The sequence below is a fragment of the Felis catus genome, chromosome A2 (genome assembly GCF_018350175.1).
Source record: "Felis catus isolate Fca126 chromosome A2, F.catus_Fca126_mat1.0, whole genome shotgun sequence".
Lineage (NCBI taxonomy): Eukaryota > Metazoa > Chordata > Mammalia > Carnivora > Felidae > Felis > Felis catus.
Window position 1 is genome coordinate 123,817,434 of NC_058369.1, and position 26,613 is coordinate 123,844,046.

The 26,613-nt window shown below is 42.3% G+C and overlaps 1 protein-coding gene across 7 annotated transcripts in view; it reads right to left on the minus strand.

Annotated features, from left to right (window-relative positions):
- The window catches only part of LOC101095968 (retinitis pigmentosa 9 protein), a 42,324-nt gene extending 18,060 nt beyond the window's left edge, over positions 1–24,264 (minus strand). For 4 of the 7 annotated variants that reach the window (XR_006594370.1, XR_006594372.1, XR_006594369.1 and 1 more), the window contains exons 1-6: positions 24,025–24,264; positions 19,520–19,550; positions 17,579–17,708; positions 12,069–12,160; positions 5,507–5,568; positions 4,428–4,793 (exon numbers count right to left, since the gene is read on the minus strand). Coding sequence is in view for 1 of the 7 variants with exons in the window: in XM_045052582.1 (XP_044908517.1) it covers positions 4,595–4,793; positions 5,507–5,568; positions 12,069–12,160; positions 17,579–17,708; positions 19,520–19,550; positions 24,025–24,176 (666 nt within the window). In the remaining 6 variants the exon portion in view is untranslated. Of the gene's footprint in view, positions 1–2,352; positions 2,477–4,152; positions 4,794–5,506; positions 5,569–12,068; positions 12,161–17,578; positions 17,709–19,519; positions 19,551–24,024 lie in introns of those variants that run through there. The other 3 variants (XR_006594373.1, XR_006594371.1, XM_045052582.1) reach the window with 2 other exon arrangements.
- Positions 24,265–26,613: the final 2,349 nt, after the last annotated feature.

The following is a 26,613-nucleotide window of genomic DNA, read 5'->3' on the forward strand; positions in this document are numbered from 1 at the left end:
GAAGTCAAGCATAGGTTTGGAAACTGGAGTCCAAAATGAAGGGTATATCCTGATGCCACCTTCCGTTTCATTTTCCCAAGCAGTTATTATACCCCATGGCACATTGAGTTCCTTAGGGTCAGACTCTGACATGAAGATTTGTGTGCAGGGAGTGCTTTAATGGAGAGTGCTTTGGGGAGTAAAATCTCTGAAGGGGCAAAGAAAGGATGATTAAGCATAGGGAAGAAGTTTGGATATGATGCAGCAACAACAAAGACCTCAGCCAATCCAATTGGGAGCTCCTGAGCTGCAATAATCCTGCAGAATTTTCTCAACTGGGGTAAGAGGACACCCCTATACCCGTGCACTGACCAGTCACTGATACAGGATGACCCTTAGAAAGGAAGCATGACCTTGGGTACTGTGGCTTTCTTCAAGAAAGATCAAATCCCTGGATAGGGGAAGTCAGTTGTAAGTTGTCAGTTGTTAGCCATCCCAGCAAGTGGGAGGGTAAATATTTTAGTCCGAAAGTCAGCAGTGGGAACTAGGCAGATACCAGTAGCACAACAAAGCATCCACTACAACTTCCAAATCAGGTTCCAACTGGAGCATGTAACCGTACTTCTAATAAATTCACATTCTGTTAGAAGTCTAGGGGCACCTGGGTGGCTCAGTCGGTTGAGAATCTGACCAGCTCGGGTCATGATCTCATGGCTCAGAAGTTTGAACATTGGGCTCTGTGCTGGCAGTGTGGAGACTGCTGGGAATTCTCTCTCTCTCCTCTCTCTCTGACCCTCCCCAACTTGTGCTTTCTCTCTCTCAAAAGAAATAAAAGAAGTTGAATCTAGAGGTGCACCTGGGTGGCTCAGTCAGTTTAGTGTCTGACTCTTGATTTTGGCTTAGGTTATGATCCCATGGTCATGAGATTGAGCCCCATGTTGGGTTCCATGCTCAGCATGGAGCCTTCTTGAGATTCTCTCTCCCTCTCTCTCTCTCTCTCTCTCTCTCTCTCTCTCTCCCTCCCTCCCTCTCTGCCCCTGCCCTGCTTGCACACGAATGTGCACATGCAACTCTCTCTCAAAATAAACAAAGTTGAGACTAGAACATGAAACAAGATGGTCTCTGCCCAAAAGAAGCTTCCAGACACGTCACTAATTTCAACAAACGTAGTGGCTTAAAACAATAACCGCTGACTTCCGGTTTCTGGACTAGCATATGAGGAGATAAGAAGTCTTTTTATTTAGATTCAAGTTAGTTAATATATAGGATAGTATTGGTTTCAGGAGTAGAAGGGAGTCTTCACTCTGTCCTGAGAAGTAAAAAGAACTAAAAAATTACCAAATCTCCCTAAATTCATCAAAGAATGGAGGTCATGACAAAACTACTGATCCAAAAATTGGAGAGAGAGGCAGACACGGAAAATCACAACTTCCCATGGCAGAAGCCTCTGTGGGAGATAGGTGCACTAGGGTAGGATATCGAATGTAACAAGTGGACCATTCTGGTGTTGAAGTGAGAGGTGGGGTTGTGGGTATGTGAGGACACAGAATATATGGGTAATCTCTGTAGTTTCTGCTCACTTCCATTGTGAACCTAAAATGGCTCTGAAAACAGTAAGTCTGAATTTTTTAAAAAATGAAAAATAAAAGCATCACCCATTTATCATCTCATAGGTCTGTAGGTCAGAAATCTGGGTAGAATAGATTCTCAGCTTAGCACTTTGTAATGCCAAAATGAGGTGTGGGCAGGGCTAGGCTATTACCTGAAGGCTGTGGAGAAGAATAGTGCCCAAGGTCATTTTGACTATTAGCAGAAGTGAGTTCCCTGCAAGTACTGTAGGACTGAGGTGACCATTTCCTTGCTGGCTGTTGACTACGATTGCTTTTACCTCTTGGAAGCTGCCCCATTTCCTTGCTATATGGCCCCTTCCTTTCTTTTAACTTTTTTTTTTTTTAAGATTTTAAATAATCTCTACACCCAATGTGGGGTTTCAGTTTACAACCCCAAGATCAAGAGTTGCATGCTTTACTGACTGAGCCAGCCAGATGCCTGGACCCCTTCATTTTAAAATAAATCCACCAACAGCACATCATGTCTTTCTCAAACTCAGAATGTGACTTCCTCTTTGCTACCTGTCAGAAAATTTAAAAACTTCTGGTTTTAAAAACACCATGTGATTTGGTTCTGACCATCCACATAGTTACGAAAAGATCAATTGTGTATTATAATCTAATCATGGGAATAAAATCCATTATAGTAACAAGTTCTACAGATTTGGGCAAAAAATCTTGGAGGTTACTTTATAATTCTACTGCCTACTACTATAATACTACTACATGCCTACCACAACCATGATGACAGGTTGATATATACCTTGGTAGAAGGAGTTCTGGTGACTTCTCTTAATTTTCTAAATAGGACTGGAGAGTACTGAGTCTGAAGGGAGAGATTTCAGGATGAAGAACTTTTGATTGATGAGCTTTATGGGCTCAGCGGTCTGGGAATTGGAACAGAGGAGGAAGAGGTTAGTTTGAGGTTCTTCTGGGTAAACCGGACAAAAAGACAGGTCAAGGGATATGACAGACTGAAGGAAAGAACCACAGAATCTAGGCCAGAAACAGAAGACAGAGAAACCTGGAGTGAGAGAGAAGGAATTAACTTGCAAAGTCTGCAGCGGATGGCAAGATTCCAGTTAAAGCAGGAAGTGGAAGAAGGCTTCAAGAAGAGGTTTAACATTTGGAGCAGTGTTTCTCCAAGTCTGGCCCCCAAACCAATAGCGTCAGCATCCTTCGGGCATTTGTCAGAATTGCAAACTCTCCAGTCCACTCCAGACCTAGTAAATCAGAAATTCTAAAACTCTAGGAACAGGACAGAGGAATCTATTTCAACAGCCACTCCAGGTGATTTTGCTGCTCCGTAGTTTAAGAATCATCGATATTATTCTCCCATATTGTAACAGAATATGTTTATCAGGAATGGGTTTCCAGCAGGAGAAAGAAAATTCCTGGAAGGAGAATTTTTTCATTGCATGCTCAGCTAGGATCCCTAGGGTAAATGTAAGACACGGCTGAATGAACTGGCCTTACAGTTTTCAGAAATAACAAATCCTGGTCATTCTAATCTGGGCCAATTGTGTTACTGAGATAAACTTTCTAAGACCAAGGCTAGGAACAGTTACTGAAGGGAGCTAGAGAAGGAGCCAGACTGGACTGCATCAGCCACTCTTTAGAGAGGAGAAACCTCAGAGAAAGTGGCAAAAAGTAGGAATAATGTGTTCCAGGGACCCTGAATGATGATAGCAGCAACAGATGCTAGTGGAGAGGGAGGGACACCTGCTTATGACCAAGATCTGGCTCCACTTTGGCTCAGCAAAGAACAGACACTCTCCCCTAGCTGCAGGCACCACCCCAACCAGCTGAGCTGCCTCAGCTGCAGCTGTTCATAGGTGGGCTGTGCTTAGCCAACAGGATGAGGATGTATTTGAGGATGTGGGTAGCTGACCCAGTACAGTAATCTGGATCACCTTATAATTTTTCTGAATCTACTACTCTAGAAATAATAATAGTTGTGGGAAAATAGCAGTAAGAACTAAGCAAGTTAAATACATAATTTTTCAATGTTATTACAGGGTATCCCACCCCTCCAAAAAACCCTCAAGCAATCATGCCAGGGTTTATGAGCATAGGTCTTTTGAGTGCAGCAAAGCCCAACATGCTTTATACTGTTGAGTTAAAAAATGAAAAAATGGGAGCACCTGGTGGGCTCAGTCGGTTAAGAATCTGACTCTTGGTTTTTGGCTCTGGTCATGATCTCATGATTCATGAGTTAGAGGCCCGAGTGGGGCGCTTCACTGACAGTGCAGAGGCTGCTTAGGATTCTCTGTCTCCTCCTCTCTGTGCCCCTCCCCTGCTCCTGTTCTCTCTCAAACATTTTTTCAAAAATGAAAAATCAGTGTCGACAAATGTTCATACCATGCTAAAAAGAGAAAAAACTTTTTCTATGATACATAAATATTTCCTGATGACTTCACAATAAATTGGTAACATTAGACACTGGGGAAGGGAACTGAGTGGCTGGGGGAGAAAAGGAAGAATTGTCATGATTAAAAACCTTATGTACCTTTTAAATTTGGAGCACATGCATGCATTATTAAGAAATAAAAAATTACCACACTTAATAAATAATGAGCTTTTATTATCCTCGACAACAGAGAAAAGCCATGCCTGGAGTCTCTGGGAATTCTGGGAACGCTCCCAGGGGGAGGGGAAGGCTGCAAGTAGCACCTGGAGCTTCCTCAGAGACTCATTCCCTCAGTCTCACCCTACTGGCAGAGGCAGCTGGAAGGAATCACAAACTGCAAGGATCAGTGGGAGGAAGACAATGAACAACGCTTTCCTGCCTGAAATCAGCCGCTGTCCAGAGCCAGCATCAGGGAAGACACAACTCACCCTCCGGGGGTCACGTCTTTGCTGGAAGGCAGGTGAGAATTCACACGCGTGACACCGAATGCCCTGCTCTCTTGGGGTCTCCAAGTCCTCCCCGATTCCACACCCTCTGGTCTGGGGCCACAGTGTCTGATTTTTGAGAGGAGAACATGGAATAGGTCAAGTCCTTGTCAGTCCGAGTCTGAACTCTCATTCAACTTGGAAGACTTATGCTTTTGTTTTTTCTTCTTCTTCTTTTCTTTTTTCCTTTTCTTATGCTTTTCTTTCTTCTTCTTTTTCTTGTGTTTCTCTTTACATTCTGAGGAGCTGGAGCTGCTCCCATCTTCATCGGAGGTGGAATCCTCCAGTAACTGTTTTAACTGCTGTATCCTAAACAGAAGTTTGACCAAAGAACCATATTTTAAAAAAATTGTAGATAAAAATGATGTGAGAGCAGCAGTGAGGGTAAAAAATGTCATGAATAACCACCTTGAGAAAGATGGTACTTATTTTTATTTGTGCAGGTCTTCCCCGTTCTTGTCCACGTCCGTGCCTGTTTGACAGGACTGTAACCAGTATATGAGCCATTCTGTGTTCTTTCCATTGTCCTAAATATTTCTGCATGTTTCTCGAGTCCTTACCACAGAACTTCTAACAGATGCCTACTTTCCCTACTCACCGCCCCCAGCTGCTCAAGTAATCTACCTCCTCAAAACAATTATTACTCGGCGTCACCAGTTTTGGGAAAAACAAACTCTCCCGTTTCTTCACTCTATCTTTGTTCATGTCTAAGGATCATTTTTCACAATAGCTCAGACCCTTAAAGACACTGGAGAAGATAAACTAAGCTATGGTTGGTTGCCAACATCAACTATCAGTGGTATGAGCAGGCTGGGCCAAACCCACTGCTTTAAGCCAACCCAGATAGAACAAGGCTGGCCTGCTCATTCCCCACATACTGGCCTTTCCAGTGATTACTCCTGCCTTCCACACATTTCACAAGTAAATTAAAGTACCATATTTACCAAACCACTCATCTAATACTGGAATGGATGTTTCCAACTTTATATAAGAGGGTATTGTTATCACCAGGACCACCTCACCTTACATCCTTTTCATGTCTTTTATTCTCTCGTATGATGTCATACATGGGATCTTCATGTGCCTTGAGGGTTAGAGAAGGGTAAGGTTGGATTAGGGCTTCATGGAGTGTTTAGTTAAATTAAAATTAAATCTCTATTTCACTGAAACCAGGTTTTTTTCCTGTTTGGTGTAACATTTAATATGTTCTAGGGGCACCTGGGTGGCTCAGTCAGTTGAGCATCCAACTCGATTTCGGCTCAGGTCATGGTCCAGAGATCATGGGATCGAGCCTCAAGCTGGGCTCTGTGCTGAGCACTGAGCATGGAGGCTACTTGGGGTTCTCTCTCTCACCCTTTGCCCCTCTCCCTGCTTGCACATTCTCTCTCTCTAAAATAAAAATGAAAAAAAAAGTTCTAATCCTTAAGGGTTACCATCACTGAAAACCTATTGAGGCTTTTTAAAAAAAAAATTTTTTTTAAACGTTTATTTATTATTGACAAACAGAGAGAGACAGAGCAAACAGAGGAAGGGCAGAGGGAGAGGGAGACACAGAATCTGAAGCAGGTTCCAGGCTCTGGGCTGTCAGCACACAGCCTGACGCAGGGCTCAAACTCACAAATCGCGAGATCATGACCTGAGCCAAAGTCTGATGCTTAATTGACTGAGCCACCCAGGCGCCCCCCTATTGAGGCTTTAACAAAGAATTTTCTAATTAGAAAATACGGATTGTAATTTAAATATCCTTTACAAGAATATAAACCACGGCAGAATCATGTAATACTACTACTCAAGGTAGAAATATTGAGGTAATTTGCTTTGTTCTGTTTGGAAAGGTGATTAAGATGGTATTAAGAAAAGCAAGTGAATTACAAAATGATACATAAGAATGGAACATTTATAGGTACACAAAAATATATGTTAAGTACCTCAAACAAAGTCTGCAAGTATACCAGAAGTACAGATAATTTTTTTTAATGTTTATTTATTTTAGAGACAGAGAGACAGAGCACAAGTGGGGGAAGGGCAGAGAGAGCCGGAGACAGAATCTGAAGCAGGCTCTGAGCTGTCAGCACAGAACCCGGCGTAGGACTCAAACCCACGAACCATGAAATCATGACCTGACTTAGACACTTAACCGACTGAGCCACCCAGGTGCCCCAGAAGTCCAGATAATTTAAAGTGACTTGAATTACTTAAAAATAAGAATACATGTAGGAGGAATGTTACAGTAGGTAAACTATCTCAATTTTTAAAAAGAATAAATCTAATTTGTAGAAATTTTAAATGTTACCAAAAAATTATGTTAAGCTTGGCTCTGGAGAGTCCATTCTGCTAGTCTTCTGGCAGTTTTCTGGGTTAGTCTGGAAAACCTCCAAAAGCATGAAGGTTAAAGAACACCCTACTAAAGAATGAATGGGTCAACCAGGCAATTAGAGAAGAAATTTAAAAATATATGGAAATAAATGAAAATGAAAATACAACAATTCAAACGCTTTGGGATGCAACGAAGGCAGTCCTGAGAGGAAAACACATTGCAATCCAGGACTATCTCAAGAAACAAGAAAAATCCCAAATACAAAATCTAACAGCACACCTAAAGGAAATAGAAGCAGAACAGCAAAGACACCCCAAACCCAGAAGAAGAAGAGAAATAATAAATATCAGAGCAGAAATAAACAATACAGAATCTAAAAAAACTGTAGAGCAGATCAATGAAACCAAGAGTTGGTTTTTTGAAAACATAAACAAAATTGATAAACCTCTAGCCAGGCTTCTCAAAAAGAAAAGGGAGATGACCCAAATAGATAAAATCATGAATGAAAATGGAATTATTACAACCAATCCCTCAGAAATACAAGCAATTATCAGGGAATACTATGAAAAATTATATACCAACCAAGTGGACAACCTGGAAGAAATGGACAAATTCCTAAGCACCCACACACTTCCAAAACTCAAACAGGAAGAAATAGAAAACTTGAACAGACCCATAACCAGTGAAGAAATTGAATCAGTTATCAAAAATCTCCCAACAAATAAGAGTCCAGGACCAGATGGCTTCCCTGGGGAATTCTACCAGACATTTAAAGCAGAGATAATACCTATCCTTCTCAAGCTGTTCCAAAAAACAGAAAGGGAAGGAAAACTTCCAGACTCATTCTATGAAGCCAGTGTTACTTTGATTCCTAAACCAGACAGAGACCCAGCAAAAAAAGAAAACTACAGGCCCATATCCCTGATGAATATGGATGCAAAAATTCTCAATAAGATACTAGCAAATCGAATTCAACAGCATATAAAAAGAATTATTCACCATGATCAAGTGGGATTCATTCCTGGGCTGCAGGGCTGGTTCAACATTTGCAAATCAATCAATGTGATACATCACATTAAGAAAAAAAAAGAAAAGAATCATATGATCCTGCCAATCGATGGAGAAAAAGCATTTGACAAAATTCAGCATGCTTTCTTAATAAAAACCCTTGAGAAAGTCAGGATAGAAGGAACATACTTAAACATCATAAAAGCCATTTATGAAAAGCCCACAGCTAATATCATCCTCAATGGGGAAAAACTGAGAGCTTTCCCCCTGAGATCAGGAACACAACAGCCATGTTCACTCTCACCGCTGTTATTTAACATAGTGTTAGAGGTGCTAGCATCAGCAATCAGACAACAAAAGGAAATCAAAGGCATCAAAATTGGCAAAGATGAAGTCAAGCTACCACTTTTTGCAGATAACATATTATACAAGGAAAACCCGACAGACTCCACCAAAAGTCTGCTAGAACTGATACATGAATTCAGCAAAGTCGCAGGATACAAAATTAATGTACAGAAATCAGTTGCATTCTTATACACTAATAATGAAGCAATAGAAAGACAAAATAAACTGATCCCATTCACAATTGCACCAAGAGTCATAAAATACCTAGGAATAAACCTAACCAAAAATGTAAAAGACCTATATACTGAAAACTATAGAAAACTTATGAAGGAAATTGAAGAAGATATGAAGAAATGGAAAAACATTCCATGCTCATGGATTGGAAGAATAAATATTGTTAAAATGTCAATACTATCCAAAGCTATCTACACATTCAATGCAATCTCAATCAAAATTGCACCAGCATTCTTCTTGAAGCAAGAACAAGCAATCCTAAAATTTGTATGGCACCACAAAAGACCCCGAATAGCCAAAGTAATATTGAAGAAGAAGACCAAAGCGGGAGGCATCACAATCCCAGACTTTAGCCTCTACTACAAAGCTGTAATCATCAAGACAGCATGGCATTGGCACAAAAACAGACACACAGACCAATGGAATAGAATAGAAACTCCAGAACTGGACCCACAAAAGTATGGCCAACTAATCTTTGACAAAGCAGGAAAGAATATCCAATGGAAAAAAGACCGTCTCTTTAACAAATGGTGCTGGGAGAACTGGACAGCAACATGCAGAAGAATGAAGCTAGACCACTTTCTTACACCATTCACAAAAATAAACTCAAAATGGATAAAGGACCTGAATGTGAGAAAAGAAACCATCAAAACCCTAGAGTAGAAAGCAGGAAAAAACCTCTCTGACCTCAGCCGCAGCAATTTCCGACTTGCCACATCTCCAAAGGCAAGGGAATTAAAAGCAAAAATGAACTATTGGGCCCTCATGAAGATAAAAAGCTTCTGCACCGCAAAGGAAACAGTCAACAAAACTAAAAGGCAACCGACGGAATGGGAGAAGATACTTGCAAATGACATATCAGACAAAAGGCTAGTATCCAAAATCTATAAGGAACTCACCAAACTCCACACCTGAAAAACAAATAATCCAGTGAAGAAATGGGCAGAAAACACAAATAGAAACTTCTCTAAAGAAGACATCCAGATGGCCAACAGGCACATGAAAAGATGCTCAACATCACTCCTCATCAGGGAAATACAAATCAAAACCACACTGAGATACCACCTCTCGCCAGTCAGAGTGGCTAAAATGAACAAATTAGGAGACTATAGATGCTGGAGAGGATGTGGAGAAACAGCAACCCTCTTGGACTGTCGGTGGGAATGCAAACTGGTGCAGCCCCTCTGGAAAACAGTGTGGAGGTTCCTCAAAAAATTAAAAATAGATCTACCCTATGACCCAGCAATAGCACTGCTAGGAATTTACCCAAAGGATACAGGAGTGCTGATGCATAGGGGCACTTGTACCCCAATGTTTATAGCAGCACTTTCAACAATAGCCAAATTATGGAAAGAGCCTAAATGTCCTTCAACTGATGAATGGATAAAGAAATTGTGGTTTATAAACACAATGGAAGACTACTTGGCAGTGAGAAAGAATGAAATCTGGCCTTTTGTAGCAATGTGGATGGAACTGGAGAGTGTGATGCTAAGTGAAATAAGTCATAAAGAGAAAGACAGATACCATATGTTTTCACTCTTATGTGGATCCTGAGAAACTTAACAGAAGATGTTGGGGGAGGGGAAGGAAAAAAAAAAGAGAGGGAGAGAGCCAAACCATAAAAGACTCTTAAAAACTGAGAATAGGGGCGCCTGGGTGGCTCAGTCAGTTAAGCGTCCGACTTCAGCCAGGTCACGATCTCGCGGTCCGTGAGTTCGAGCCCCGCGTCAGGCCCTGGGCTGATGGCTCAGAGCCTGGAGCCTGCTTCCGATTCTGTGTCTCCCTCTCTCTCTGCCCCTTCCCCGTTCATGCTCTGTCTCTCTCTGTCTCAAAAATAAATAAACGTTAAAAAAAAAAAAATTAAAAAAAAAAAAAAACAGAATAAACTGAGGGTTGATGGGGGGGGTGGGTGATGGGCACTGAGGAGGGCACCTGTTGGGATGAGCACTGGGTGTTGTATGGAAACCAATTTGACAGTAAATTTCATATTAAAAAAAAATTATGTTAAAAAAACCTATTACCTTCTTACCTGGGGATAATTACTATTAATATTTGTCTCTTTCTTTCAATCAATATCATTATGAAAAATTATTAATCATATTACATGTACAACTCTATTGTTTTTTACTTGTGTCTTCATGAACATTTTTCATGTCTTCTAAAACATAATTTCTGGAGTACCTGGCTAGCTCAGTGGGTAGAACATGTGACTCACGATCTGGGGAGGTTGTGAGTTCAAGCCCACACTGGGTGCAGAAATGACTTAAAAATGAAATCTTTTTTTTTAATGTTTTATTCATTTTTGAGAGAGAGAGCAAGTGAGCAAGCATGCACATATGAGTGGGGAGGGGCAGAGAGAGAAGGAGATGGAGAATCCCAAGCAGGCTCCTGCTGTCAGAACACAGCCCATCACAAGGCTCAAACCCACGGACTGTGAGATCATGACCTGAGCCAAAATCAAGAGTCAGATACTTAACCAACTGAGCCACCCAGGTGCCCCTAAAAATAAAACCTTTTTTTTTTTTCTAAAAATAAAGTCTTAAAATAATAATTCCTAATGACTGAATCATTTGTATGTTACAGAAATTTATGTTGATATATTAGACTATTAAGTTTCCAATTTTTCTTCAGTTTCCATCGTTTCAATGATATGAGAGTTATCATTATGCATACATATCCTTAGTCATAAACAGTGTGTATATGTTGATGTTCTCTTATATCCTTAAAATAAATTCTTGGAAATGGGGTTTCTGGTCAAAAAAAAGGAAAAAGAATATGTTCAAAGTTTTTGAGATTTATCATCAAACTATGTTCTATACTATCTGTAAAAACCGACATTCCACTTAAGTGGAATGATTGATCAAAAAGAAATTATTTCAGATTATTAAAATTAAAACACAACATCTTAAACTCCTTAAAACCTTAAATAATGTTGACCCCAGTTTGACATATACTGATAACCTCAGTACATCCAGACAGTAGCATATTTCACTTGGCAGAAGCAGTTACTGAATGGTAAATTAACACCTTTAGAAGATGACTCTATTAAAATAAAGTGAGGAAATGATAAGTCTATTTTACTGTCTAAAGAGCATATATAATTTATATACACACTTATAGCTTATAAAGACATCTACTCTTTAAAAACTGGGAGGGGTGCCTGGGTGGCTCAGTTGGTTAAGCATCTGACTTCAGCTCAGGTCATGATCTCAAGGTTCATGAGTTTGAGCCCCGCATTGGGCTCTGTGCTGACAGCTCAGAGCCTGGAACCTGCTTTGGATTCTGTGTCTCCCTCTCTCTCTGCCCCTCCCCTGCTCACACTCTGTCTGTCTCAAAAATAAATAAACATTAAAAAAAAATGGGAAACTAAAACCCTAATTATAGTTATGTTTTATATAACTGAAAACAAGTGATTGAATAAATAAAAATGTCTGCTTTAGAAAAAGAATCACTATTCCCAAGGTATAAACAAGTAACACTTTAATAAAAAGTTAGTTTTTTGTTAACTAATCTGTCACACAAATGTAATTTAACAAGAGATGTAGTCAATACCGGATATTCTGGCCAAAAATCTCTCAGAATGTGTTCTATGTGAATTTCCAGTTCGCCGATTACTCCCTGGTTCGTTAATATTCACTACTTCTGAAAAATGTAAATTGACAAGGTGGGGTTCTACTTACTACTCTGAACTGTTCTAATTTTTGGTTGCCTTTGATAAAAAAAGGGCATTCTTTGTCGCCTGTTCGGTGACCATACCGCTTACAACGCCAGCCTAAAAACAAAGAAAAAAGGAAGTATTTCTGTAAGTAACAGTTTCATTTAATGAAGATGAAGAATCAGTACATCATATTAAAGTTTTTATTCATTAAACTCCAATTCTAAAAGCAAATGCAATGACTGGATGAACCATGTACAATCCTAGAAAATAAAGGGAAACTGATTACTTCCCAAGCATCCTTTAATCGTGTAGCTTTGGGAGTAAATATTACTTCACCAGATAAGTATTAAGCAATCCAGTGTAAAAGTATTGTGAAGAGTGAATTTTTTTTTGTCTGTAGCTTACTGTATTTTTCAAAGAGAAGGTCTTTTCTATTCATCAAGTGACTCTGATCCTCATTTACAATTTCAGACACTAGAGCAACTAGCTTCTTTCTCTGACTGAATCAAAAACTGCACAATCCCTCCCCTTTAATTAAACCAAATCACAAATTATCTTAAAATGTTAATTTCATTAGCACTCTAATATGGCTTCACCTGCTGAACAGGGAAATTGTCCTTTGTAAAAAGTATATTATTTAGGGGCGCCTGGGTGGCGCAGTTGGTTAAGCGTCCGACTTCAGCCAGGTCACGATCTCGTGGTCCATGAGTTCGAGCCCCGCGTCAGGCTCTGGGCTGATGGCTCAGAGCCTGGAGCCTGTTTCCGATTCTGTGTCTCCCTCTCTCTCTGCCCCTCCCCCGTTCATGCTCTGTCTCTCTCTGTCCCAAAAATAAATAAACGTTGAAAAAAAAATTAAAAAAAAAAAAGTATATTATTTAGAAGCAGACAGCTGTGATGAGGAATGGGGAAGAAACACAGTAAGAAAATACATACACATGTTCCAGGACAACAGAGGGAAGTACACAACTTTGTGGAATTTTAGTGACTATGGACATGGCATCAGGCATTGAGATATAGGGAAAATGAAGTGGTGAACAAAGCAGGAATGGGTGAGATGCTTATTATTTCTCTCACCTGGTCCTCTTAGAACCATCTAGATTTGAGGTAGATCAGGAAGTCATATGAGAACAGTGAGTTAAATGTTTGGACATTAAGCAACTCCAACCAAGGAAGTCAGGAAGCAGGTAAAGGGATTACAGCTAAGATCAGCCAGGTTTTCTTCATGCTGACAGCTACTAAAAGCGTGAAGTGAATGAGAAGGGAAGTTTTTCCTTTTTAATTTTGAGGGCTGGAGGCAGGAAACCATTGAAAAAAAGTGAAGTTTGAAGATTCTTTATTGATTGCCTCCAAGCTGTCCCTGTCTTTCATTAACTCTCCTAATTAATTTAAAATTCAGGAAAAAAGGACTATACTCCTTCAAACCAAAGTCTTTTTTTGTGTTCAAAATTGTCGTATCATTAAACGAAAGGTGATTCTTGCTATTCAAAATGCGGTCATGGACAAGCCAAATCAGCAACACGTGGGAGATTGTTAGAAATGTATACTGTTAGCTCCACCCCAGAAATACTGACACATATTAGAATTTTAAAGGATTAACTGGTGATTTATAGACATGTTAAAGTTTGAAAACCACTGTTCTAGATAACACTACAATCAACAAAATCAATGAAAATATGTACATGTACATGTGTCTTTCATCCTGTCTGGGAGGAGTCCAAATTTTGTGGGGCCTGAGCTTAAATTATGGGTTTGTGGAAGGGGGCTCTTTAGAAAGAAAAATACCTTGCCTTGGCAAATTTTGCAAAATCATATGACCGTATCAACACATCACTGGAACTTCTGCAGGTCCTTGAAAATCACAAGTGAGTAAAACTGGCTCTGGTCCCAACTCTGACACTTATTTTCCAAGTCAATGTACATAGCCATAAAATGGTAATTGAAATGTAAGTAACTACCTCATAAAAGAGAGCAGTGGTTTTCAAACTTAAAAAAAAAAAAAAAAAACAGCTGTAGACTTCTGGGTAAAGATGACAGACTAAATACATTTACCTGTTTTCACTCCCTTCCTGACAAGTCATAAAAATGAAAATGAAGAGAATTCTTTCCAAGGGGAATAAGCCAAGAAGCACTTCAAGAATGGCCAAGTGACAGCCTCCATAAAAGCACTGAAAATAGTTGCAAATTTGCCCACATCAATTTACTTGAAACCCTGTAAATTAATCAAAGGTTTGCCACAATCTGAGGACCATTAATTCAAGAAACGCTAATGAAGTTTGGTAAGAACAGAAGGGTTTCTGGCATTTTAACCAGGCCTACTCCCAACCCTCTCTCCTGATTGCCAGAATAATCTTGAAAACTAGCAGCCTTGCAACCATGACAACTATGAAAAGCAGCAATCCTGCACTCTCAATGGGGTAAGGCCAGGTTTTGAGTCTCTCAAAAATCCCTAACCCCAAAGCACAGAGCCACACTGGCAGGGTGTTGTTGCTATTTAACCAGTCATGTAGTTTACTCTACAGTAAAAGCCCAATCCCTTAGGATATTTGTTGAAAACAATTACCTGCAATTGTTTAATATCACAGCTCCCAACAGCTGTGATATGGATAAATAAGAGCCGAGCTAAAAATTTTAATGATCCAGGTAATGAGATGTCCACAGAGGGCTTTTAAAAATTCTGACACAATCTTGGGAAGCTAGAAGGCTGTGCACATGTGCCAACATTTATTTTGTTTTTTTTCAAGTTTTTTAAATGTTTTATTTATTCTTGAGAGAGAGAAAGAGAGACAGTGCATGAATGGGGGAGGGGCAGAGAGCGAAAGAGACACAGAATCGTAAGCAGGCTCCACGCTTTGAGCTGTCAGCACAGAGCCTGATGCAGGGCTTGAATGCACAAACCGGGAGATCATGACCTGAGCCAAACCTGGATGCTTAGCTGACTGAACCACCCAGGTGCCCGTTTTTTTGATAGTAGCCATCCTAACAGGTATGAGGTTGTATTTCACTAATTACTGATGCTGAGAATCTTTTCATGGGCTTACTGGATACCTGTATATCTTCTTTGGAGAAATGTCTATTCAAGTCCTTTGCCAAATTTTAATCAGGTTGTTTCTTTGTTGTTTTTAGGAGTTCTCTATATATTACAGATATAATCCCTTATTAGATATATGATTTACAAATATTTTCTCCCATTCTGTTAGTTGGCTTTTTACTCTTTTGTTAATGTCTTTTATTCACAAAATTTTGTGGTTTTCATGAAGTCAAATTTGTCTGTTTTTTCTTTTGTTGGCTGTACCTTTGGTGTTTCATCCAAAAAATCATTACCAAATCCAATTTTGTGCAGCTTTGCCCTGTTTTCTTCTAAGAGATTTTATAGTTTTAGGTATTATATTTAAGTCTTTGATCCACTTAGAGTTAAATTTTATGTATGATATTAGATAAGGACCCAACTTCATTCTTTTGCAAGAGGATGTCCAGTTTTTTTTAAAAGACTGCTCTTTCCCCATTTAATGGTCTTGGCTCCACCAAAACAAGAAATTAAAACAACAAAGACGAATCAACATATAGGAAAACAGGAAATTCAAGACAAGAAAGCAGCTAAGGGAAACTGCAGAATGAGTGTCTTAGTTCCGGCTCCCATAATATAGAGTGGGTCACTTACACAATAGGAATTTGTTTTCTCATAGGCTAGGGACTGGAGATCTAAAATCTGGGTGCCAAAAGAGTTGGTTTCTGATGATTACTGTCCTCCTGGCTTGCAGACAGCTGTATCCTCTCATGGTGTGTCCTTACACAGTAGAAAGAGAGCAAGCTCTTTGGTCTCTTCTTAAAAGGAACTCATCAGGGGCGCCTGGGTGACTCAATCAGTTAAGCCTCCGACTTCAACTCAGGTCATGATCTTGTGGTTTGTGGGTTTGAGCCCCGCGTCGGGCTCTGTGCTGACAGCTCAGAGCCTGGAGCCTGCATTGGATTCTGTGTCTCCCTCTCTCTCTGCCCCTTCCCCCTCACGCTGTGTCCCTCTCACCTTCAAAGATAAATAAACATCAAAAAAAAAAAAAAAGGAACTAATCATATCATCGGAGGCACCCTCAATACTTTATCCAATCCTAATTACCACCCAAAGGTCCTATCTCCAAATACCATCCTATTGGGGATTAGGGCTTCAACGTAAGAATTTATGGAGGGACACAAACATTCAATTCATAACACAAAGTGAGGCGTGCCTAAGTGCCTCAGTTGGTTAAGTGTACGACTCTTGATTTCAGCTCAGGTCATGATCTCGTGGTCCTAAGATTGAGCCCTTGTCAGCTTCCATACTGGGCGTGGACCCTGCTTAAGATTCTCTCTCTCCCTCTCCCCTGTTCGCTCTCTCTCAAACAAACAACACAAAGTGAAGGGAGATTCCTGGATGATAAGCATGGGAGCAACCATTTTCAGAAGAATGTAATTAATACAATGTCTCAGGCATTTAGAGGTCTTAAGATTCAATCTTTAGAACAATTTGAGACTGAGTAAAAAGAAATCAGTACATGGAAACCAAAAACAATAATAATAAAACACATGCACATAACACACACCAAAAACAAGATAACTGTTAATCTGGGGCGGGAGGGAGAGGGAATTATTCAGGATGCATAAAGGAAAAGTAATCACTTTACTACATGACTCAGCTCTGAACATAATTATAATAAAGTAAGTACCCAGGATTATCTAACCAAAATTATGAAAAAACTATTTTGGGGAAGATGTGATATAGTAAGGGTACATATGTGTAGTAAGAGCTAAATTCTCATCTTCCATTGTATGATGTTAACAGATACCACCTAAACCTGAAAAATCAATGCAATGTAAATGTGATCTTAGGCATATGAAGATAAATATCAAAATAACCAACTAAAAGAGCTAAAAGTGGGAATGGAGAAAAAGAGACTGGGAACTATTTTAATTATGTGCATGAAGAATCTTTGTACAAACAAACGTCTTTAAATGGCAGCAGTACCCTTTCTTCAAATACCAAATACCACTTAAGCTGGATGAAGGTGTTGCAGCTCTGGTGGGGTGGGGGCGTGCACACACAGCACTCCTGCTCTGGACCCCCCCCCCCTCAGGTCACATGGATGAAACCTTAACACCACGGATGGGGGGGGGGGAGGTGCAAAGGACTGAGGCAAGACACAAAGGGATCTGCCCCCTCCAATGTATCCCAATGTACCTCCTTGTCCCTCCTAGCATTTCTACAACAGAGTATCCTTTCTGTTACTTGAATATTACCAAGGAGTGTACTCCAAAGGCAGCTACGGTCCTGTGGGCAACCACTGCCCTTGGGAGTCAGAAGCCCTGAAGTCAAAGCCCTGCTCTGCCTCTTAGACACTCACTAACATACACAGCTCAGCTTCCTTAACTATGAAACAGACATCACGCCTTGGCTTAACAGGTCTTGGTGAGGGAAAAAAAAAGAGGTAAACACGCTCTGTGAGTCGTAATATATAACTTGTGTGTACTGAGGAGTGTTACCTGAAACTCTCCCATACTCACACTGCATAACTTTGACTTCTTTCCCGAGTGGCATCCAAAGTCCTTTAGTTGGTGCGTGAGCCAGAAATTCCCTGGCATGTTCGTTGCCTGGTACATCTGGTATACAGTCTTCCGGCTTAGTCTCATCTTCCTAAAAAAGGAAACAACATGTACACGACGTGGCAAAAGAGCACTGGAATTCTCTCCTACCTGCTTCAGAACACAGCACTGCCTGGCTTTCACATGGGCTGGACATGCCCACGTCATCCTGTTACCCTCTCCAGTACTAGAAAGACAAATTATACCTGACAGAAAAACCAGAAATAAACATACCAGAAGGACTATATCATGAAAACAAAGTAGTTGTTCTTAGAGAAAGGTTACTAGTAAAGCAGAAATCTGCCCTTCATTTGGGAATGATCTGTGAGCTCCAAATTCTAACGTAAATCAGATTTAAAGATCAAAAAAAGGTTCCATGACCACAAAATCTTAGTGGAATGAGGCAAGGTGTAACAATTAAAGTAGGGGCACCTGGCTGGCTCAGGAGATGGAACATGCAACTCTTGATCTTGGGGTTGAGGTTTGAGCCCCACATTGAGTGTAGAGATTACTTAAAAACAAAATTTAAGGGGCATCTAGGTGGCTCAGTCAGTCACTTAAGCATCCGACTTCAGTTCAGGTCATGATCTCACGGTTTGTGAGTTTGAGCCCTGTTTCAGCTCTCTGCTGTCAGCACAGGGCCTGCCTCGGATCCTCTGTCTCCCCTCTCTCTGCCCCCCGCCGCCTCTCAAAAATAAATAAATGTTAAAAAGAAAAAAATTAAATTAAAAAATATAAATTTGCCTGGCTGTTTCACTTGCTTAAGCATGTGACTCTTTGTTTTGGCTCAGGTCATGATCTAATGGTTTGTGGGTTCAAGCCCTGCATCGGGATCTGGGCTGACAGCATGGAGCCTGCTTCGGATCCTCCCTCTCCTTGTCCCTCCCCTGTTCTTGTGTGCGTGCTCTCTCTCTCTCTCTCTCTGAAAATAAATAAACTTAACATATGTATATACACATATACGTATATATATGTATATGTGTATACACATATATATTTCAAGAATTAAAACAGGATTATCTAGAATAAAAATGTTATGTTAAAATAGATTATAACTTGAAGACCATTGTCATGTTTTCTAGTCACACACATGCTATCTATATCTGTGAGTTGCATATTCACCACTGAATATATGCATTTACAATTAAAGAGGGGTTTTTTTCAGTTTCCATGAATATTTAATCTATAACAGAAGAACATTTTCTAAAACTCTTTTAATTTAAAATTTTTTAATATATATTTTTTATTTTAGGTAGGCCCCACCCCTAACGTGGGGCTTCAACTCATGACCCTGAGATCAAGAGTCTCATGCTCTACTGACTGAGCCAGCCAGGTGCCCCTAAAAATCTTTTCTTTTATTTGAAAGTGAGCATGCATAAGGTTGCTCTGGCCTCTAAAGAGCCCTGTAAGTCTCACTCTCACAGACACTGGACAACATGGCCAGGTTAGCAGGAGGTGGTAGGGGGTGTCCTGCACCAGGGGCTGGACTAGAGGAGCTTCCAGTCTCCACACAGACTATTGTTCTCTGAGCTGACACTCAGGAAACCAGCACTGAGTGAGTCAGAGATGGAGCAGAGCGGTGAGAAGATGCAGCCACAGCAGGAGACAGAGAAGGGGACCGATCGCTGAGGAACACATGGGCCTGCCACCGTTTCTTAGGGAACAGTCACACGGTTGATTACATTTCTACAAAGACACAGGCTGGAGACACAAAGTGTATGGACTGACTGGCAGGGAGAAGCAGGGTTATGAAAAAAGATGTTCCAAACCTTATATAACAGTTTTTCATAACAAGTTACTGAGTCTGAGCACTGAGTCAAATATGTCTGAGAGAATAACCAAAGGTACAAACTTCACACTGACCTTGATAAGCCCAGGAGGAGGTTTTTCATAACTAGAAAGGAAAAGAAAAACTGCCGTCAATCATGTTAACAGGAACACAATACGTTTTAATGAGCAAAAAGCAACTAGAGGTCAAAATGAAAAGAATATCTTTAGTAAAACCTTAAAACTGCATTAGATCTAAAGCAGTTAGTAAAATATGCCCAACAGTCAGAGATCTTATAAGTAAACTGATGCTACACCACATCCTGCAGAGATCTAGAACTAAAATTCACTGAAATGGTAACTTGGTGTCTGAGCACAATGAATTTATTTTCGAAGAAGAGAAAGCAAGAGATTGCAGGCGAAATGTGTGGGAAGACCCAAGAGCTAATCATGCTTCCAGACTGTCACGGTTGTCAGGTTATTTACCTACCATAACTTCCACTTACTCAGCATGGAGGCTCATGTGGGGAAGGCTGAGGAATCTGTTCTAACCTGGATGGAGGCAGTGCAGGGGGGCAGGAACAAAACTGGAGGGAAGGGCCTGTTGCAGGGGATGGAGGCGATGGTGATCTGTCCTAGAGGCTTCCTTTCCCATATCCCTGCAGCTCTCAGTTCAAATCCTGCCCACTCACCCTGCCCGCAGAGTGAGCCATCCATTCCTCAGTTCTGACAGCCCTCTGTGCCCGTACTGACCTCACTGGACTCGGGGTGTAGGACCCCTGCATGGTGCCTGGACGACATTCTTTACTCAATGCTGCTAGAGCAAGCAGATGTATGATGTGTGGGAATGTACGTTCCCTTGGAGCTCACAGACTCCCAAGGGTCTTAAGGTACATACGCATCATGTCTATGCTCCCAACTCATTTTCACTTCCTATCACTCTGCTGAAGTGCCCTAAAAGGGTTCTGGATTCCAAATCTGGAAAATCAACACCAAATGCTCATGTTCATTTTTAAGTACTGACACACTACTAGCTATAACACACACTGCGTGGGTATTTATTTGGCTTTTAGCTGTGAATGTTGATAGGACCAAAAGCAAAAATAAGAATGAAGAAACGAAACATTATAACCAAATATCCTGGGTCTATTCAACGCCTGCAAAGCACATTTTACTGAAGATATCTGGCCATAGCAGCTAGCTAGTTTAAAACTGTGAAGACTCCAAAAAGTTGTAAATGTGAATGCTTTAACATTGCTGCACCCAAATGGTGAAGCAAGGGTGACTAATTAAATTTTCTATAATGAATATGTATTACTTTTATCAACCGATAAACACTGATAAATCTTAGAAGAGTGAATTAGATACTGATATGGAACAATTTCCATTATAGTTTTAAGTAAAAAAAAAAGGTAGGGGGAGGGCAGAGGGAACAAAACAGTGTATTTGGTAAGCTTCTATTTGTGTGTATGGGAAAAAGGAGACTATATGTGGCCACGTGCATGCGATGTGCCTGCGCACACACGCACACACACCAAGTTACCTCTACAAGGATATCTAAGAAATTGGTTACATGCCTGCCTGTAACCAGGGAAAGGAACTAACGTTCATTAATGGCAGAGACCTGTGTTTCACTGTATTCACACCTACATGTACCAACCTACAAAATGCTTTTTAACTGCAAAAGAAAAGTGGTATCAGTGGTATCTACAGCAATGTTGGTATTAGCCCAGGTTAACGTATCTCTGAGAGAAAAACCAAAGATAAGTTGGGACTAAGAAAGAAAAATGGCGCCAAAAATATGCTATTAGGAGTTCATATCAGCTATAGAGTTATATAGGCTGCATTTCTCTTTTAACAATGCTGTTTCTGTAATTGTTTCAGGAACATAATCCCCACCCTAGCCCTAACCAACTTGATAGTTTCCTCCCACAAAAAGGGAGCAGGTACAATAGGCAAAACTAAATTTGATATTCAGGTAATATTAAGTGTTCAACATAAAAACTTGCTCCCTGTCGAAGTAACCAATCAATTATTGTCCCAGGCATGTTGCTAGGTACTAGAAGGGAGAACTAAAAGCATAACGATATAACTAGTTACATCCAAAAAAACATATAAAATGAAAAGTCCTCTCATAAGTATCAATAGCTCTTTATAACTGCCCTGATAAAAGGAGATGGTCTATCTTTTTGGAGTGTAAGACCCCAAATTCTAGTAGAAGTATTTTTCAGTTCCAAATCAGTTGAATGAGAATCCTGTAGAAGTGAAGCAAGGCAGAGCAGAAACTTCACGGGCTTTGGAGGTAAAAACCTTTGAATTATGATTCATTCTCACTGTGTACTTGGGGCACGTTACTTAACCCCCGGAGCCTCAACTTCCACATGGGTGAACATATCACACCATACACTTCACAATGCTGGCTTTTGTCCCTTCTGTTGAAGACAAGTCCATGCTCTCAAGAGCTTCATGAGGCACCTCAAGACTGGAGGGAGCATTAGCATCACAGAGGCCGAGATCTCGACCAGCAGAGGTAGAAGAAAACAATGTGCCAGGTGGTAAATGACAAATGCCAGAAAACTTTTCTAGAGCTTTTCTGAGCAGACAGAGGAGGATCTGCCCATGAAGATTACATAGTAAACAAGTAGGCATGAATAGACTTAGCTTTTTAGGTGTGCTACAGTTATTTTCCGAAGCAAATGCTTAAAATATTTTCAAACACAGGGGCGCCTGGGTGGCACAGTCGGTTAAGCGTCCGACTTCAGCCAGGTCACGATCTCGCGGTCCGTGAGTTTGAGCCCCGCGTCGGGCTCTGGGCTGATGGCTCAGAGCCTGGAGCCTATTTCCAATTCTGTGTCTCCCTCTCTCTCTGCCCCTCCCCCGTTCATGCTCTGTCTCTCTCTGTCCCAAAAATAAATAAACGTTGAAAAAAAAATTTAAAAAATATATATATTTTCAAACATAAAGTGGTGGCATAACCTAGCAAGAACAATGTAAATCTGCACAAACTGGGGAAATGATACAGTTCATCTGCAGTCATTCATTAGAAATATTGATGCAAAGAGACCAGGGGCGCCTGGGTGGCTCAGTGGTTGAGCGTCCGACTTTGGCTCAGGTCGTGATCTCGCAGTCTGTGAGTTCGAACCCCGCGTCTGGCTCTGTGCTGGCCGCTCAGAGCCTGGAGCCTGTTTCAGATTCTGTGCCTCCCTCTCTCTCTGACCCTTCCCCATTCATGCTCTGTCTCTCTCTGCCCCAAAAATAAATAAACGTTAAAAAAAAAAAAAAAAGAGACCAAAGGGAGTTTGGTGGTACAGTCTATGAACCCAATAATCCAGTAACACCTCCTTTGAGCCACAAGAATTGTACAAAAACAACAGATGGCCAAACGCAAATCCAAATTCCTGAAAAATATGTAATTGTTATTGCCAAGATGAAAAGGAGTGTGATGGAACTACACATTGTGAAATCTATTATTAGCAATGACATTCCCTAAAAAAAGTCAATTTACAACTGTTTTCACAAATTCAAAGGAAGGTAGTTGATGGCTGAAGGGTCCCATTGAAAAGAGCAGGCCAGCCTCCAACAACGCAATGCATTTTGCGTCAAAGGATTAATTACAAAGGATTTGACTCCTTTGAAGACTTTTCTTTACATGATCATCTTAGTGCAGGTAACAGAAGTGCCTGAAAGAAAAACGTGTCATTTATTGAATAACTCAGGGAACAGCAAACTTGCGTTTGCCTTCTGGAGCTCATTACAGAGTGACAATCACAGAAAAGCACCGAGAGGCCATAAATGCACCTCCCGCCTGATGTTTCCATCTCCTCTACAACCTGCCGCTCTCCCACAGCCATGGGCACTCTCCTCGAACCCGCTGGAGCTGGCCTTGCACGGGGCCTCTTGAAGTCAGGCCACGCTGACCAGCAGGAACGGGAGACCCGGGTCCTCATTCTTTCTGCTCAGCTGGAACGGGCCTCTTCGTAGCCCCCACCCTTCATGCTGCTCAAAATCCTCAGGACTAAAGAGAACAAGTCTCCACGCTCTTCCTTCCACCTGACAGCCACCTTCGGAATCTTCAGGGACAGTCCGTCACCCCATTCTCCGGCCCTCCCCTCCGGGCCGCACGAACGGTACAGGACGGCTGGTTCTCGTCCCTCCTTCGCAGCAGATGAAGAGAATGCGGATTTGACCCGGTCCACCGGGGGCCCTCTGAACCGACACCGTGAAAGGGCACGACCGCAGCGCTCACTGCACTTGGCCGCGCGTTCAGTCCCCAAATCGCGCCCGAGCGCTTACTAAGTGCCGCCGGATCCGCCGCACCCGCCCCGCAGAGCCCCGGCCGCACGCCGACCTCGCGCGGGGGATTAGAGCCCGCGCTTCCCCTGCCGGTCCCGGCCGCTCGGCGCGCGGGGGGAACGGCCCTTCCTTCCCCGCGGAGGCGCCACTGGAAGTCGGGTGGCCGCGCCGCGCGGGGCCGGAACTGGCGGCCGGCTTGGCCGGGGTCCCGCTGCCCGCGCCGGGGTCCCCCGGGGACCCAGCCTCACGCGCCCCCGCGCCACCCCGACCGCACGCCTCGCGGAGGAGCGCGGGCGGCGCGCACTCACAAGGACTCCAGGTGCTTGAGCTGCTGCAGCTGCTGCGCGTCGTGCCGCCGCCGCTTCTGCTCTCGGCGCCGCTGCAGCTCCTGCTCGGCCGACTCCCGCGGCCGCCGCGCGCCTCCGACTCGCGCGTCGTCACGCCCGGGCCGGGAAGACATCGCGGCCCGCGCGGCTGAGGCGACCCGCGGCGCGCCTGAGGCGCCTGAGGCGGCCGAGGCAGCGAAGACGGCACTTCCTCCGCGCCGCGCCGCGCCGCGCCCGGGCCGGCCCCGCAGCGCCCCCTCCCGCCGTCCGCCCGGGCAGCGCCCTCCGTCTCCGCCGAGGCCTCCCGGTCCCCGCCTCCCGCCAGCCCGCCGGCCACCTCCCCGGGCCGCGGCCCCAAGTCGGCGCTCGGAGCTCCGTGAGCCCCCTGCCTGGCCGGCCGATGCCGGAGTTCGGCGCGCGACCCCTGGCGGTGGCGGCCAGGCGAGCGGAGGAGGCCGGCGGGGCAGCCGGAAAGCCCCGCCCCTGGGACCCTGGGTGCGGGTGCGAAGTGACTTTGCAGTCCCGGGTGGGATTAGACTATGAGCGCTGCTGCTACGTGGTGCTGGGATTCAGACAGCTTTGAAGAAAGCAAGACTCTCCATAGAAATTCTCGAATTTTCCGGAGCATGGTTGAAACATAGCGTACAGTGTGTTTAGACGTTTGGGTGCTGGGCGAAAAGCTGTATATACTGAGCGCTTTTTATGTGTTGGTCATTGAGCTAAACCCTTAAAAACGGGTGATTTAATCTTTAAAAACCAATTGCTGTTATTACCCTTGTAGATAGGAAGGAGCCCAGGGGGTTAAATAACATGCACAGGCAATAAGTCGTGGAGCCAGGATGCAAAGTGTTAAGTGCTTAACTAGGTTGCATTTTGAAAATGTGTCTGATACGTGAAGTTACGGTAATTGTTTTAGCTTTAACATAATGGAAGAAACCACAACGGAAGTAAAAGTAACAGCATAGGGGATATATCCCTCAAATGTGGTGTTCAATATAGTTAATACTGAAAATATATGAAGAGTGCCTCCATATTTATTAGAGAAAATCCAAATAAACAAAGGCTATGAACACAAACACATGTTACACTGATTTGTCCATTTGTCCCATAACTTGGAAATCAGGTTTCCCTTGAGAGGGAAAAACTGGTACATATACCAGTCCAGCTGTTGATGTAAGCTACCTGGCCCAATAAGTACCCTGTAAATACCTTGCAAGACATCTTCATCTAGTCAAGAATATTGTCTAAGGAAGAGATGTGACTGAGAAACAAAGAAAGTGTAACTTAATCGTGTTACAGAAGAAAGATGGTCTCTAGAACCTAGGAAAAGAGAACCAAGGTAAAATAATCAGGTAGTGTTTATCCAGTATTGTCCACTAAAGACACAAATTATATAAACACACATGAATGTTCTGATAACTGGAGAAATACCCACCATGTGGAATAAGGCATGAAATTGACCAAACGTGGCCTCATCTCTTTTTTTAGTTGAAGTGTAGTCGACATACAATATTATATTAGTTTCAGGAGTACAACATATTGACTCAACATTTATGTACATTAAGAAGTGTTTAGGGGCACCTGGGTGGCTCAGTCGGTTGGGTGTCCGACTTCACCTCAGGTCATGATCTCGCAGTTGGGAGTTCGAGCCCCGTGTCAGGCTCTGTGCTGACACAGCCTGGAGCCTGCTTTGGATTCTGTGCCTCCTTCTCACTCTGCCCCTCCCCGACTTGTGCTCTGTCTCTGTCAAAAATAAATAAATGTAGAAAAAAAAAAAAGAAATGTTTAGGGGCACCTGGGTGGCTCAGTCGGTTGAGCGTCTGACCTTGGCTCAGGTCATGATCTCACAGTTGGTGAGTTCAAGCCCCTCGTTGGGCTCTGGGCTGACAGCTGGGAGCCTGGAGCCTGCTTCAGATTCTGTGTGTGTGTCTCTCTCTCTCCCTCCCCCGCTCATGCTCTGTCTCTCTCTCTCTCTGTCAAAAATAAACACTAAAAAATTTAAAAAAAAATGTGTATCTTGATACTTGTTGTTACCATCTGTCACCATGCAAAGTTATGGCAATATTATTGACAATATTCCGTGTGCTGCACTTTTCATCCCTGTGACTTATCTTATAGCTGGAAGTTTGTGCCTTTTAATCCCCTTCACCTATCTCACCCATCCCCCCATCACTCCCCTCGAGCAACTGCCAATCTGTTCCCTATTACACTGTTTGTTTGTTAGGTTTTTGTGTTCTAGATTCCACATGTTTGAGAAATCATGGTATTGTCTTTTTCTCTCTCACTTATTTCACTTAGCATAATACCTCTAAGTCCATCCATGTTGTCGAAAATGGCAAGATTTCATTCCTTTCTATGGTTGAGTGATTTCACTGTATGTATGTAACACATCTTCTTTATCCATTCATCTATGGATAGACACAGGTGTTTCCATATCTTGGTTGTTGTAAATAATGCTGCAAAAGTTGGCCCTATCTTAGGCAAATACCTTTCAAGACTAGCTAAGCTCCTCTGCTCTGATTCCATTCCCACCCAACAACATCCTGACAGTATATTATACCAGATCCTAAT